General features: G+C 35.0%; 2 protein-coding genes across 4 annotated transcripts in view; both read left to right on the top strand.

The window, feature by feature from the left end:
- Positions 1-1,555: 1,555 nt before the first annotated feature.
- Positions 1,556-13,344, top strand: LOC137394797 (meiotic recombination protein SPO11-like). The gene is made up of 8 exons (XM_068081565.1): positions 1,556-1,683; positions 2,306-2,372; positions 3,944-4,052; positions 5,694-5,780; positions 7,767-7,913; positions 8,486-8,626; positions 11,344-11,532; positions 12,861-13,344. The coding sequence occupies exons 1-8, from the start codon at positions 1,647-1,649 to the stop codon at positions 12,993-12,995; spliced, it is 912 nt and encodes a 303-aa protein (XP_067937666.1). The 5' UTR covers positions 1,556-1,646; the 3' UTR covers positions 12,996-13,344.
- A 1,996-nt stretch (positions 13,345-15,340) lies between these two features.
- LOC137393243 (unconventional myosin-XV-like) overlaps positions 15,341-16,282 on the top strand; it is a 42,475-nt gene continuing 41,533 nt past the window's right edge. For all 3 annotated transcript variants that reach the window (XM_068079702.1, XM_068079700.1, XM_068079701.1), the window contains exons 1-2: positions 15,341-15,476; positions 15,795-15,872. In XM_068079702.1, the coding sequence (XP_067935803.1) occupies positions 15,812-15,872 (61 nt within the window). In that variant the 5' untranslated portion in view covers positions 15,341-15,476; positions 15,795-15,811. The remainder of the gene's footprint in view (positions 15,477-15,794; positions 15,873-16,282) is intronic.

The following is a 16,282-nucleotide window of genomic DNA, read 5'->3' as shown; positions in this document are numbered from 1 at the left end:
TAATAAACCGAACGGTAAAACCATACTCATTCTCTTTTCTTTATGCAACGGTTTAGATCGTGCCTAGAGGTTGGCAAATTCCTTTACAATACGTTACTGCTCGGATAGCTCTATCTTAATTCTTGTTGTTTCTGGTTGTTTGCTAGTTGTTCTGCTGCATATTAACCCTGCACCAACTGCTTATTAATCCTTGAATAGGTTTACCTTACCTCTGCCACTGTTTGTTCACGACCATGAATCTCTCCTGAAATTAAGGCGATTGACCTCTAGTGAAGATACAGGAAACATTTAGGCCAAAGAGCTATGTGGTTACACTAACTGTTGTTGTCAATTCCAGATCATAGGGCACAGTGATAAACTGCGTACACCTGATCCTGCTTTACACTGCTGCACGCAGGTCTCTCCAACATGGCTTATTTACCTCTGTATAATGCAGTCCATCATTTCTCCTTTTATGCACTAATCCTCCTTTGGATTGCTCACTTTCTTTTTTATAATTTGCTTCTTCATCCCATTTTAGTCCACAACCTTTTTTGTGTCTACAAAACAAAGCATTTTTCAAACGTGAAACATACAGGACTCTATCTAAAGACTGTTTGAATTACTTAACTTACATTTTTTTCTAGATAATAAGCACTATACTAGCTTCAATTATTTCTCATCGTCATATTGCATTATCAGTGTATACACTCAAGCGCATGAAACCAGCATCTAAAATTGAGCTGTCTCAAGAAAAATCTTGCAATGTAAGAGATCTGATCAGTGCAGGATGCAACCTTTTTCTGAAGGATTATTGTTACATTCATTCACTCAAAGAACTAGGTATAGCAGGAAAATTACCTTGATTCCAAGATATAAGCTACTAACTCTAAGTTTTAGTTTTCCAGGGTAGGTATTATTGCAAACCAAAACCTTATCCCTTTAGACTGACGCATTAGGATAATGTGTGCTGTAACTAACTGGTCAAAAATCCAGCCCTTAACACCTATTTGCAAAAGCTAAGCATTAAATTTTAACCTCGTAAACTATAGCCGTAATAAGTAATAATAAAATTATCTAATATGTACATAGGAAAAGTTTGTTGAGTTTGTTTTTCAAGGCTCTCTAAAAAAGTTTCAGATGACAAAATGTAATGAATACGAGTACTCTGACAGAGAAAACTTCTACTTAGATTTGTTATTGATCATTGTTCGAAAAATATGAGCTGTCCTTTCTTTTTGTAATTATTTTTAATGTTGTGTGACAGGTTTTTGCAATCACAGTAGTTTTTGGATAAAAACATATTTTCCTACGCAACTCTCAAATGTACTACTCCGAGTGCTAGACGAGGATAACTTCTACAAAGATTTTTTATTGATCATTGTTCTAAAATGAGAGCTCTTTTTTGTAATTATTTTTAATGTTATATAACTGGTTTTTGCAATCACATAGTAGTTGTTGGTTAAAAACTGATGTCTTCCTGTGCAACTCTCAACTGTACTGTTTCGAGCACTAAACTTTCATGTTTAGAGCAAGAGAATAAGCCTTATGCGTCTCTTTTAGCTGACTAGTAATTTTGGGATTCATGCATCCATATATGGAGCTTTTTAACTGTTACGGAATTTTATTGTTGTAGGTTTCATCGGACAAGCAGTCGAAAATCTAGAATGAGGATGAGCAACAGCAGAAGTGTTGTTAAATTTGGTAGGTTTGTATTCTTTTCATACGTCTACCCATGTCGCTTGCTTTTAGATCCTCTATTCCGGGCAAAAGCATACAGATATATATATTATCTATGCAGTGAAATATAATTTTTCAGCTAGTGCTGCGCATTTTTGTTCAAAAATTACAGCCTTGAAGTCATGATTTTGGAAGAGTTTCTGAAGCACCAAAGATTTTCTTAAGTATTGAAAGACTCACATCTTTCATGAAAGCTAGCTTGAATTTTGAACGCGCAGATGCCAAACCAATTCTATCGAGCTGTGTTAGGTAGATCACCCCAAGTGAGTTTGACTAGCAATAAATATGATAAGTACTGTTTTAGCGTGTGTTTGTGTATTCGAGAGGAACTTTGGTCATTGAGTTGTTGATGATTATTGTTAATTGATGAATTTATTGATTGTATTCATTAATGATTAAATGTACTAACCATCGAATGATTAATACTACACATATATTTCACAGCCTAGGGTAAAGTGCCCTACCCTTCATACCCTTCACAAATGATGCAGGATCCTTGTGGGTTTTTTCTAGTCCCTTGTGCTCTGATGTTAAATGACATATGAACCAGGCTGCTTAAGCTACATTAGTAAATGTTTCTGTGCAGGGTTGGTGATGAAAGTCATGGCTGCAATCCACTCACTGCTCATCAAGAACCAGTATTGTACTAAAAGGTTGGTTGACTAGTTCGTCTCGTGATTCTCAATAGTTATAAATAGAATCAATAAAGTGAATTTCACAAAAATTGATTCATGCCACGATTCTACATTTTCTTTCTTGCGTGTGCAGTCATCAGGCGCTGGAAAGAGACTGAGATATTATGGTATGATAGTTTGATGTGCTTGTGTAGTCATTCATTTTTACTTGCCGTGACCCCACGGGTTATGCCGTAAATGCCTGCGCTGAGATTTTATCGATTTGTTTATTTACAGAGAACACAACTCCAGTTTGAAAGTTATCAATTTTTGTGCATATATAGATTGCATCTTTTAGTACAATTAAATAAATTATGATTTGAATATTTTATTATTTTCCATTCTATATCCTACATTAAGTGTTTTTTCTTTGAGTTTCCATATATGTTTGCTCAGTTGTGTTTGGTTTTGAGCCACCACATATACATGTAAGTACGCATGCCATGTTTCTGGCTGAGGTATGGATGATGTTCTTAGTCATCTTGCAATTATGAAGACACTAGCTGTGCTACCCGGCGTTGCCCGGGTAATAAAAAAGTCTTTGGACAGAAAATTGATTTGTATTTAACATATAATAACATTTACCATTCTAACTTTCAAACTACATATCATGAAAAAAGTGTTTTGTGTAATTTAAATAAATTGAGAGAGAAAATAAAAACAACTAAATGTTTTCAAACTTTGTCAAACAACTTTTAAACTTCATGTCATGAGGAAAATGTTTTGAGCAGGTCTAATAAGTTAGAAAAAATAAAACGACTATAAGAAGGTTTAGATGTAAAGGTGAAATACTTAGCAAGTAATAGCTAAATTAAGTCTTTTTTGCTGTGATTACAATAAAAGATGATTCGGTAATGGTACAATTAGTACGAACTGAGAGAACAAAATGATAATCCTGAATATGTAGAATTGATAATAACAATTCTTGCATAGAAGTGTGTGTGTGTGTGTGTATAAAAAAGGTTACTGTTCCACCAGAAGCTATCCATCTAAAGTTCTAAACTGTGAATACGATCATACTGGTACCTCTCAATTCCGGTACAAATGTAAAATGAGATATCATATTGTTTTTGGCTGACCGAACAGAGAGATAATGGCGAGGCTCTTCCCACAGAGAGAGCATAATTGTCCGCGTGAGAAAAATTAGCCTTGACCCCAGCTATAGTAATTGGATATTACGAAAAATATTTCTTAATTGGAGCATCTTAACGCATGGCTGCATTGGTAAAATAATCAGCGTGCGCTATAGCCAGAATTACACACAGGTCCACATTTAAAAAAAAAAATTTATATATAGCTATAGATTTGTCTAAATTTGCTTCTGTGTAACTTAAAAAGATTGTTGTGAAATTTTCAGTAAGTTTGTAAATCAATGATTGCTTTTAAAATTGCTGTTTGCGAATAAAATTTCAAGATACCGCTTCATACAATTTTTACACATTCAGTACTCTGTTCATTAAAGCTTTAGGTGATCTGTCATAACTTCCTTTCTACGCTTCTTGTCTATTTCTCCCATAATATTTATTGGTGTTATGCTGTTCTTCTGATAGGGACCTTTACTATCAGGAGCCAGAAGAGTATGGCAATCAGAGATATTTAGATCAGCTGATAGACACAATCTCTTCCATGTTAGCTGTGCCACGCTGGCAACTCCATGTGGTGCGTTGAACTGTTGTGCTACCTCTTTAAATGTCCTTTCTAGGTCACCATTGTGCTATTTGTTTAGGACTGTCATTGGTCAACATCTTCCATATTAATTATTTAGATGAATGGCAACAAAGTGAATGATACAGCGTCATGAACATTTCCAGCAGTCCTAAATTCTTGTAGCGGTTACTTTCCAAGACAATTAGCAGTTTTTGAGACCTGGTGAATGGTTGCAATTAGAATTACACACAATTTAGGAGACTAAAGTCATCGACACCGAACGGGTAGGGTACAAGTTGGTGAGGGCTATAATGTGGTGTAGGAGCTGCAGAAATTGCGCAGTTAGTGAGGTAATAGACATTGTCTCAGAGCATGAGATGAGACTTCTGAGGCAAGTTGGTGAGGCCACAGATATGGCAAGAGTTGATGAGGCCATGGTGTGCATAGTTTGCTGTCATTGTACAGGCTGATAAGATCACTGTCAAGTACCATTGTTACAGGACACCCCTGAAGAAATGTCAACTAGTAGGTGCCTCCCCAATCCACTAGTAGAACATTCATAGACATAAATTTAAATCAGTGCTATGAGTTATATAGTGCTTTTCTCGTTGAAATTTCTGGGCATTGATTGTCGATATTCCTTAGTATGTGAAAGAGAAGTAGTGTAATGTCACTATTTCTACTATTTTCTTTAGCTACCGGAAATTTTGTCTTTTAATAGGGCTTATTTACTGAAGCAACACCCAGTTGTCAGCAAAACTTGCTTAATTATGAATTAAAAAGAAGTGCTGCATACGAATTGTTTCACATGAAACGTTTCACACAACTGGTGTGTCCATAAAGGGGTGAACCAGATGGTGGCTCGCATCGCAAGCATTCCAGATATTTTTTGCCAGGCATGGCACACGCGGTGACTTAGATCAATTTGTCTGATCTTCAAACAGGCCATGTAACATTCGTGTCTGTTGGCAAGCAGCATTTTTGTTTGAGTTTTATTTGCTTGTCAGTTTTTGGACCAACAAAAGTTTGGCTATAAAAGTAGCTCACATTTAATTGGTTTGCTTTGTTTTGTGCTTGGCTGGCCAGAATTTAGTTACTATGTTACAAGGTAACTAATTATGTTATATTTATATTTGTTACCAACCAGAGTTTGATGTCAGATCACATAAATTCATGCTACTTTGCATCGATAAGTATACACTACAATTATTAGCTAAGTTTTAAATTGATGTAAAATTCAAACAGAAATGCTACTGATGGACAGTTCTAAACTTAATTTTTTGGTAATTCTTTTGCAACTCTAATGCACATAACCACTTTACCTCCTCTAGCAATTGTAAAGCTTGCCTGCCCAGAGCTATTTGGAGTTGTCTGCTCATACTGCCAAGTACGCTGTGAGGCAGGTACTTGAAGCAAGGCTTACATGTAAATCTGCTAACCCAAGCACTGTTGTTTAGCATTTGTTTGCATGTATCTTATACATTTTCAAGTGAAAGGGAGGGTATGAGCTAATACTTTTGTTATTCAACTACACACAAATGATGGCTATATCTTCTAAAGGCTAACTTATTTATGTGCTACTTTTTGGGTTTGCCTCTGATATATACCTGAAATCTTCCTCTGAGACATAATACTGCAATGATATCTGTTTAGGTAGCCACTTCAAAAGGAGTTATATCCGGAGACCTGACTTTTCTAGACGCTGATAATAAGCTGGTTGACTGCTCAAATACCACAAATGTAAGTAGGAAAATTCGCTTGTTTTGCAGAATAAATGCGAGTGCTGCTTGAGGTTATCATGGTTGTACAGTAAAATTATAAGACCATTGTTTAGTTGCATATAGTTCTACCGCTGCAAGAGCATTACTCACAAAAATTATAGAAATGCGCTTTTTCCATTGATGTAGCAATTTAAATGAGTCAAACATTATTGGAGCTAAGGTGTGCTTTGGTAATGCACTAATACCTCACGAGGTGCAAATCCTAATAATTATCTAATTCTTGTGCAGATTTCTATCCTATTCAACCATATTATCAGTGGTGATCTATTATTAGTTCAATTTATATAGTAATCAATGTGTGGGTGCTTTTTAATTACCTGTTGTTTGATACCTGTTTGTAACCAAGGAGTCACATAATGTAACTGCTGCTATTGTTGAAAGTGTGGTTGTATCGAATTTTTAGCAGTTACAAATTAGCAAATCCTAGAAACTGCTGTCTTTAAATATTTTAGTGACACACTTAAAGTTTTATAAGCTACTTTTGCCAGTAGATTGGGCTTGCATGTAGATTTCATTGTTGCACATAGTTGAGCAGCGTACATGTATAAAAATAACCTCATTTCCAGGATAGCATTCGTTATATACTAAACTATCCAGAAAAAATTATTGATCATGAGCGTATCAGAATAGTTTCTAATCTTTTAACTATGTTAAGAATTACGCATAATGAGAAGGGTGTGTCCTTCAGGGACTAGTTTAATGGCCACAATGATATGCTCGTATCAACAAGCACTTATTTAGATATTATGAATACAAAAATGTAAAAACTCCTATTGTTGACTAATCTATCAAATTTAAAACTGTCCTATATTTCAATTTTAGTCATAATTACTAACTTTTTAAAATTGCAAAAAAATGTGGGATTGCTGAGCATTGAGCAAATGGCAAGCCAAGGGAAGCAAATTTAAATTTTAATGAGAATTTGTTACAAAATTAAAAAATTTGTTTCTTTTTAGAAATCATACAACTCTCTTGTTAGACCCCCTTTTATAAAAGAATTATCGAACCTTTCAATTTTTAGTTTTATTCAATGTCCATAGCATCATATTGCTTGAACCTGATTGACAGCACCTTGGGACCTTGATGTCATGTCAAACCTAAGTCATTATAAACTATTAAAATGACTTCTAGGGTGTTCACTCCGTCACCCAGTTTTTCTAATGTTTTTTGTGGTTGCATGCGCCTCAAAATAAGAGGCCAATTACAAGGGGTTCCCATCTCATTCACCTATGTTTCAATAAATCTATATATAGAAATCTCAAAGTCTGTGTATTTGTGTATAGTTCAGTTTGTCCTGTTATAGCTATTAAAATATTGAAATAAAAAATCCATATCACAGAAGTTTTGATATTGGAACCTCCCGTTTGTGAGGCAAATGCTAAGCGAGATTGATTGATTCTTTAGGCGGTATATGTCACTATGTGAGTGAAAATACTCTACCGCTCTCCGTTACGGCGCAAAGTAGTTTTACGCTTGCTCTCCCGTGAGAGCAAGTAGTTAGCTCCTATTAGTAAGCTTACATACATTAGGTGATGTGACAGGCTAATGGAAAGTGGTAGGCAAGTACTGTACATTATTTACCTCTCATTGTTTATAAGCTGATTTTAATAGCCTTGCAACAGCGGGCATTCCGCTAGTAATTTTGATAAAATTAGTCCAGATAATGTGATATGCACAGTAAATACCTGTTGGAATGTGTAACGCTTTCAAACTGATTCTACTCGGCCAGTTCAAGCTTTCCTCAATTAAACTATTTTTGTGCCTGTCAAGTTTCTGTCGATACCAGTCAAGCCAGATTCTTTTTGTTGGAAATACTTTTAGTGAACGGGAGCTATTTGATGACATTAAGTTAGGTCATCTTGTCACGGTTGTACTGTTGAATTATTTTCATACTTACTATATTCGGATGAGGTACAGTTTTCGAGATTAAACTTTTATCTTTCAGGGTGTGCTACTGCCTTCTCTGATTCACAAGATTCAGCTGGTTCGATCTGATGCGAGATTTGTGCTCATTGTTGAAAAGGATGCTACGTTCCAGCACCTGTTGGAAGAGAAAGTCTTCAATGAGCTTGGGCCATGCATCATCATTACAGTGAGTTAAGCTATGCTTTTTGATTTACTCAGAATGTAGTAGTCTGTTGACGTTTCACATACATCCCAGAGCAGAAGTACATCCATCTCCCTCCAAGATTTACAAGGCAGCTGAAACAATGTGATTTTAAATATTCCTAAACATAAAGGATTTTGTTAATGTACTACTCTGCCCCATTAGCAGAACGGTGATATCAGTGATTGTAGCGTACCCTGTGCATTTCAAGAGCCGAGCGTTATATCGTTTGTTTGCTAACAGTTTTGTTCACAACAAGCTAATTGCTAGGTAGCCTTTTTGAACAGAAACTTTTTAAAACTTTGTTAGCTTGACAAGTGATATATTTCCATAAATCATTTGGCATATTTTTACACAAAAATTAATTATGTGGGACTAATGACGGTCAACTGTTTTTCATTGCAAGCAAATCATCTCACATTCACCACTACTGCCACAAAAATGTCATGAATAATAAATTATTATGGTAACAAATATATAAACCGTGTGATTATGTAGGTGGTTGTGTGTTGGCAAAAACATCTGCGGTATACTTCACAAGACATCTTGCTCTGCAGGCGAAAGGCTATCCTGACCTAATAACTCGTCAGCTGCTGCGGATGCTAAAAGACAAATATGCCCACCTGCCCTTCTTTGCGCTAGTAGATGCTGATCCACACGGAGCCAGCATTTACCTTACATACAAATTTGGATCTCTGGTAAACCTATTTGTGACATCTTTTAGGCCACCAAACTCCAGTAGGGAAGTTGGAGCACAGAGTAAAAAGTTTGGCAAGATTTCTAATCAAATGCTATAGCTTTTAGCTGCTATAACTTTTATACTAATATTAATGTTTTACAAGAAGTGTATAAATGCTTGTTAAAGGGATTTGTGTCATTATTGACAACTTGTCAATGCTATCAATAGAAGTCTAACACATTCCATCAGTTAGCCAAATCCTATGCAAGCCATTATATAAATGTTCATGTGACTTGAAACATACATGTACTTGCAATACACTCCAGTCAGGCTTAACATTGATAGTGTATGTCATTGGACAATATCTCACATGTCTCAATGCCGACGAAACAAGAACCATTGACGTTATAAGCAAATCTATTTCTTGGCCATCATATCCGAATGGGAATCTGGTTATTGTGGATCTAATGTAAAAAGGTATTAGAGGTAGAGGAGAACGGAGAATATGATTATGTATGTAAAGCTTTTATTCTGTCTTGGCACAGGTAGTAGCAGATTTGAATGATGTGAATAAGTTTGGTGTCTACCTATTGTATGAACTGGTAATGCATGAAAAACAATTGCTCAATTATTGGGTGATTATTTTCAATAACTATCAATAAACCAAACAATTGGAGAAAGGAATGTTGCATACAAAATTGAATAAGAACTGCTTGCATAGTCAGTGAATCAATAGATCAAGGATATTGCTGGACATTATACTTTTATTAAAAACAAATGGAACGATGAGAGGTAGTGTTCTTATTTTTTTTCTTTGCTATAGCAGTTTTTGTAGCCTTATCCACTTTCCCATATTTAAGGCTTGCTCCATACAACCACGAAATGAGCATTTTGCATAACCAATGCGTTGATGACAAATTGGCAGCATATTGTTTATGCGTTTTTTTTCAAAATGAACACATTTGCCTACAGCAATAAAAATAAAATAAATGCATCTTTGATTGGCTAAAATAGTTGGTTATGATGATCTTAATTCAATTTTATTCATTTTTAACACATGATAATTGCGTCCAAGATTAGCCTTTGAAAGATGATGACGACAGGGCTTCACACAAACAGCTATTTCTACATGGATAAAGATATTCTCACTTGTAACGTATATAGGAAATCTACTGGTAAAAATTATAACTGTTTATCACGATTGACTAATTATGCATAGTATGTATGGTTGGTAAATGTGTTAAAATCATTTTTCTATAGTTTAATCTATGTCATAACTTGAAATATTTAGTACTTGGATTGTTTTCATCGCTAAAGCGTGGTGGTTTTTTTTAACAAAATGTAGCAATGTATGTAAATAGCTGCACAAATGCTTTTGTTATCACAAATCATTGATGATCCATGTTACAATACAAATACCCTGACAATACTTCAATAACTGTGCTGAACATCCAGCAAAGATGTCATCACCTTCACCTTACTGTGGCTAATTTTTATTGGTCAATATATTGGTCATATATATGCATCTATTAGTGGCATTTCAGCGTGTTGCCACAGCAAATATGTACACAACCCATCGGCGATGCATTTCATCAGTGTGTGCGTGTAGCCAGGTCTTTACACAAATTAAATAGCATCAATTAGATTCTGAGTATTGTTTGAGTCAAACCACTTTATTAGTGTTTCAGTATATCTACAGCCTTGCTAATAAGACAGCCATCGGAACAGCAGTGTAGTACTAGTCTATTGCAAAAAACCTCTAATTAAATTCTGCTTCTTATTCTATCTGCATAGTTGGGATTATTACTGGCTTCTTGGTCTGAGGAAGTTTGTATCTTAGGCAGGGAGGGTGCATGTTGTATATGGTTTATTGGGACAATTTGCCACTGCACCATGGGATAAACTGCATGTTGAGGGAGGGGTTAGCTCTCTCTCTCTCTTTAGGTAAAATATAACTAGTCTCTCAATAATGTTGAAAACCTATTGCTGTCTGCAAGTTTAAGTGAGTAGTTGAAGTTATCTACCCTTACTGTTAAGTCAATTAGTGTACTAGCCCTAATATAAAAATAGCTGCACGTCTTTACTGCTGATGCATATAACAGCTAGGTTGAACCATAACATAGGAATTTCCTCTAACTTTGGTGATGCTGGTAAACCAGATCGGCTACTGGTAATGAGAGATAATTATGTTAATACGTTTATGTGATGAGCCTTTCAATTGGTAAAATCTCCCATCTAGTGACATCACTCATGTTCATCATTCAGATATAACTTGATAAGATAAACATTGCAAAATAGCTATCAATTTTCACCCTCGTATTAATTACTATCAGTTTAAATTTATTTTAATAATAATTTTATTGTTATTAAAATCAGCCTTAATTTTATCCTACTCTTATCTAAGATTATGTAGAACACTATGGAACACTAGCACATGTTGCTAGGTAATTCTGCAGGTTTAGCTTTTAGCATTAGTCATGATAGTTTTTCTTAAATAAAGGTTAACATGTGGTCTCAATATTATTAAAAAAAGTGCATATTTATAATAACTATACAAAATTCTAACATACTTTTTGTACATAAATCTCATATGTATATAAACTGTTGATTGTGCATTCAGCCTTCATTTTCCAAAAACTGGCAGTTTGAAAAGACTAGGGTAAAGACTGCCATATGCTGTAGTTGCTTACTCTTCCTTTATTCATACACATGCTTGTTATATTGTTTTATCTGCAGACACATGCTCACGATGTGCAGAATCTGGCTCTCCCTTCACTAATGTGGCTAGGTGTGCTTCCATCAGATGTGAATGAGCTCCTGCTACCTGATGGTGTAGCCTTAAAGCTGAGCAGTTCTGATAGAGCACAGGTTCAAGATATCATGAACAGAGAATATATGGCTGGTCTGAGTAGTGAACTCAAAGAGGTATATTTTTTTTCATAGCATTTAAGTGAAATCTTAGGTAATTCAATAAAGATGTTCAAAACTCCAACAGCGAAGGTACTGTTAAATCTCATTAATCAAGAATGATTGCATTGTCTGAAAAACAGCCAGCTTAGCATCGAGAGATTAACAAGTGATAACACACCCTTTCGCCCCTTAAGAGTGTTAGGTGATAGATCTACTTGGAGAGTTGTGGTCTGGGTCATGATTTCGAAGAATTACGATATGGAAAAAGATATAATAGTTAGAAACCTATACAGTTGCAATGTAGATATATGGTTAACTCTTTCACTACCGCATTAAAATCTTACTGAATGAATATTTTGCTTGAATTAATAAAACAAATTTTTCGAAAAGCTGATATACTGCTGGTATTTAAGCAATATCTCGAGAATAAAAACAGATATCGTTTTACTGTAAAATGCATCTTATTCAAAACAAAATTTTCTACAAGATAAGTACAAAGTGAATTCTACTCTCGTACAATATCCAACGTTTTATTTGCGTTGAACGAACATGGTGTGTTTTTCCTTGCCATGACGATAGCGATCTGGTTTTGCCGTTTTGAAAAATAATTAGAAATGGAATCGTTGAACCAAAAAATTTTCTTTTAGATGCACGTGATTGGCAACAAGGTTGTTTTGCTGGAGACAAATTTTGATCGGCTTAGCTAATGTGTAGGCTTCGTAATAAAAAGAAAAGTGAAACCCTATTTATAAATCGATATATCGTTTTACGGTTGGTACTTATATCACCGCGAATTGTTGAAAATATTTAGCCAAAAAATTTCTATTGATAGCAAGTGATTGGCGACAAGGTTGTTTGGTCTAGCTATTGTATAAGCTTCGTAATTAAAAGAAAAGTTAAACCATATTGAAAAGCCGATATATCGGCTTATGGTCTGTATACTTGAATTACCACGAAAGCCAATATATCGGCTTACGGTAGCGAAAGAGTTAAAACAAGTATACAGTTAGAACTTAGCTATCAGAGAACCTCGGCTAAGAGTTAGAGATGAACCTACGCAAATCTTTAGTAGATTTTATCAGAAAGATTCCTTATTTTCTTATCATTTGGGATTGTTCATGTTTGAGGTGATCTGACTACCAGGATGTTTTAAGATTAAAATTGACAAAACTTGGTCGCGGTTAAATGCTCTGAAAAAAAAACATACTAAAATGATTTCAGCAGTTGTTATCACTCACTTGAAACACATTTTAATGTTTTGCAGAATGTGAAAAAGTTAGGAAGACAGTTTTTGTGATTTCAATATTAGCTTGTAAATGTGCGAAGTTGTCTATCTTTTGTAGCTACAAGCTATGCTAGAGACTGGCAAAAAAATAGAGATTCAGTGCCTGGATGTATTCGGTCGGAGTTATCTCACCCAGGTTTACCTGCCGAGACGTCTTAGAAAACTTGGCTATTTAGTCCAATCCAACTGGTAGATAACCTTTTTGGCTAGGATGATAGTTACTTGGTTCTAGTATAACTAGCATTGAAGGTTCTCCGCATGCTCTAACAATGTATGCTAATTTTGTCATTTTGAAATGATTAACACTTTTATGTAGTTTTCTAATTACATGATTTATTGTTTTTCACTTATCTTCAGCTTAAATGAGTAAATCCAGCACTCTATAACCTGTGCCCCCAACCACAAGGTCCTTGCTTTTATCGTTGGTTTCATTTGTAGCTTTTCACTTACAGATGTTTATCAGTACCCATGCAACATTTTCACTACGTTCACATGTAGTCGCTTCGATAATGTTCAGTTCATTTTCTCAGCCTTAATTGACAGCAACAAATAAATACATTATGTTACATTGCTAGAAGTCCCAATAAAGTTTGTCACGCTGCATGTCAACTATGTGTCCAGATCGGAATAAGTGTCTTATAGGTAGCTAAAGGTTGATAAGAGCTAACTACAAAATTTACTCGCCGACCGACTTAGTAACTGTAGATCACGAATTTGCTCAAACTTCCTTTGCAGTCATACCTGCTAACTCTTACGCATTGGGCGTGAGACTCACGCAATCACCCCAAAGAAAAAATGAAAATGCGTGAGATTTTTGCCCCAATTTCCACAATTTTATATATACTATCATTGATACATCAATTGCCCCAAAACCAAATCTCACGCATTGTCCCACACTTGGGTTGGCAGGCCTGTTTGCAGTTGGCTTGGGTTTCATCTGATCTGCTAGTAAAAACTTGCATGGAAAAAACGGAATTATAAGACGTGTTGAGTTTTCTGTTGACCGATTTGTGGGTAAAAAGGTAGAACTACCTGGTAAAATATATCGATAAAATTACAAATTACTAAATATCTTAATTTTTCTTTTTTCAATTTTTCTGATATCATACCACAATTTACATGACACAGAAAATGGTTTTGCAATCAAAGCCACACTTATGAATCATTTACAAAAAATGATACCGTAAAAAGCTAATCATTGAGTTGTATGTCTTTTGCTAATATAGTTCTTGGCCTACAATTGCACTACATTAAATATCTAGTTCTTTTTTCCAGAAGTTGAACAACGTAAGAAACAATATGTTATATAGAGTTCAAGTCTGTCTGCATATCTGATTAAAAAGCTTGTGTTCTATGACACCCCAACTACCTAGCTCTTCTCATTGAACTTTTTATCTAGCAATTAATATTACATGAAAAGTGTTTTGGTGTTACTAAAATATGTATATACATCTATTTCCAACCTAGTTAGTTATTTTTGCAGATTTTTTCAAATTAAAGCTCTCTGAAAGCCTATATGTATGTTGTGTTTATCACTATCACTAAAACATTGCAATTCTTTAGAAACTTAAAAATGATGATGTCATTATATAGCAATGTTTAACTCGACGACCTTTCTTCCTGCAAACTCATTGTTCTCCTGCAATTATGCATGTCATTAAGCCTCCAAGATGAACAATCATGGCTCTAATTAGTATTTTGTATTTTTTCAAAAGAGTATGGCTACATTACATTCAATATGTACGTTCTGTTCTTCCCCATTTTGCTGTAAATCACAACAGCAAACAACAAGTTATTCAATGGTTACTAACTTTCTGCTCTCAACTTCTCTCCATCCATTTGTTTTGATTACTTTTGAACTTCTACTGAGTTTCGGTTAGAAGACCTTAAACTGACTGATGGTACATACTAGTTGCTCTTCACAACTATTCCCATTTTTATTAAATTGGTTGGCTATTAAAAGATTCAAGGTTAATACTTGGAGTTGCTTTCTCAAGACTATTTGTATTTCGGTAGCATATAACTCCATATATGTAAAATTTATGTACTATAGAAAGCAGGATAACCAAGTTGGCAATATTTAAATGAAAAATGTTTGTGTAAACTTCTCGTATAATAAAAGTCAATGTCTCAATCAGTGTTTACTGTTTCTATGATTTTATAAAGCAGTTTGACTATCTCATCCCAACACTGCAATATTGTTTACATTATAAAATGTGTACCAGAAAGTAATTATATAGCAACTACATTGATTAATCAGAGAGTACTTCTTTTGCTAATGCTTCTCTTAAACACTTAATTTTTTACAATTCAACTTCTACATTATATGTCCGATAATCTTTAGAAAAAAATCTTCCCATAACTGCATGATTAATCTAACTCAACGTCTCACATTAGAAGTAAGCACTGTGAGTTGTCTTAGATCAGCTTTACATGAGATACTTAGTTGCCATGGTAACAGCTACGATGATTGATTTATTATTACTGTTATTATTGGTTGAACTAGTTTCAACCTCTGCTGAATGTGGCAAACGTTGCTAGTTGTAACTGCATAGTGGACTTGCTTACGATTACCCTACTATTGCTGACAGCACATTTCATATGGCCATTCAAGGAAGATAGAGATAATATTTCCAAATGTTATAGTAAAAAACTTCCACTCATGACAAAAAAGGTAAGTTAAAAGTTAATAACTCTAAGGTAACTTTCAAACTGAATTATGGGATAGCTTGTGAGTCCTCATCGTATGTTGCAGGGCTATTTTTCATTGTTTTCTGCTTATAAGTATTGTGATCCCATTGTCAATAATAATTTCAAAGCTTTTACTTTAAAAAAGTGCCGCCAAGGAAAGATCATATTTGAATGCCCTGAGTATAAGTTAGACTGTCATTGATAGATATAGACTTCAGTACCCTTTTTGCCGTGATAAGATCTTTGGATATTAAAAGTGTATTTTAGCAAATTTAGCATTCCTATGCTCTACTTATTGCAGGACACAATCAACGAAATATGAGGAGTGCAACCCAAAGTGAATCACAAGAGCCGCGGCAAGGAGGTCCACCACGTGGAGGTTGAGTATCATACATATAAACAGTAGTACAACGGCTGATTTTATAAGACATCATCAGTCAATAACACTTGCAATGCTATAACCTTATTCATTCTATTTAGTTCGAAACTTGTAGGCTGCAGCGTGTTTGCTGCTCGCAACATCGTAATTGGAGTAAGTATTCTGCAGCATATAAAACTACTTGTGACTAGCATATATTACAGCGTGTGTTACCCAAATCATACCTGGCATGTATTGCGTGGCTAGCGTGTATTGCATGGCTAGCGTGTATTGCATGGCTAGCATGTATTGTATGGCTAGCGTGTATTGCATGGCTAGCGTGTATTGCATGGCTAGCGTGTATTGCGTGGCTAGCGTGTATTGTGTGGCTAGCGTGTATTGCAGCATATAAATAACAGAGCATTGCAGTT

Source organism: Watersipora subatra, chromosome 4, assembly GCF_963576615.1.
Source record: "Watersipora subatra chromosome 4, tzWatSuba1.1, whole genome shotgun sequence".
NCBI lineage: Eukaryota > Metazoa > Bryozoa > Gymnolaemata > Cheilostomatida > Watersiporidae > Watersipora > Watersipora subatra.
Note: the sequence above shows the minus strand (reverse complement) of the source record. Positions and strands in the feature narration are given on the sequence as shown.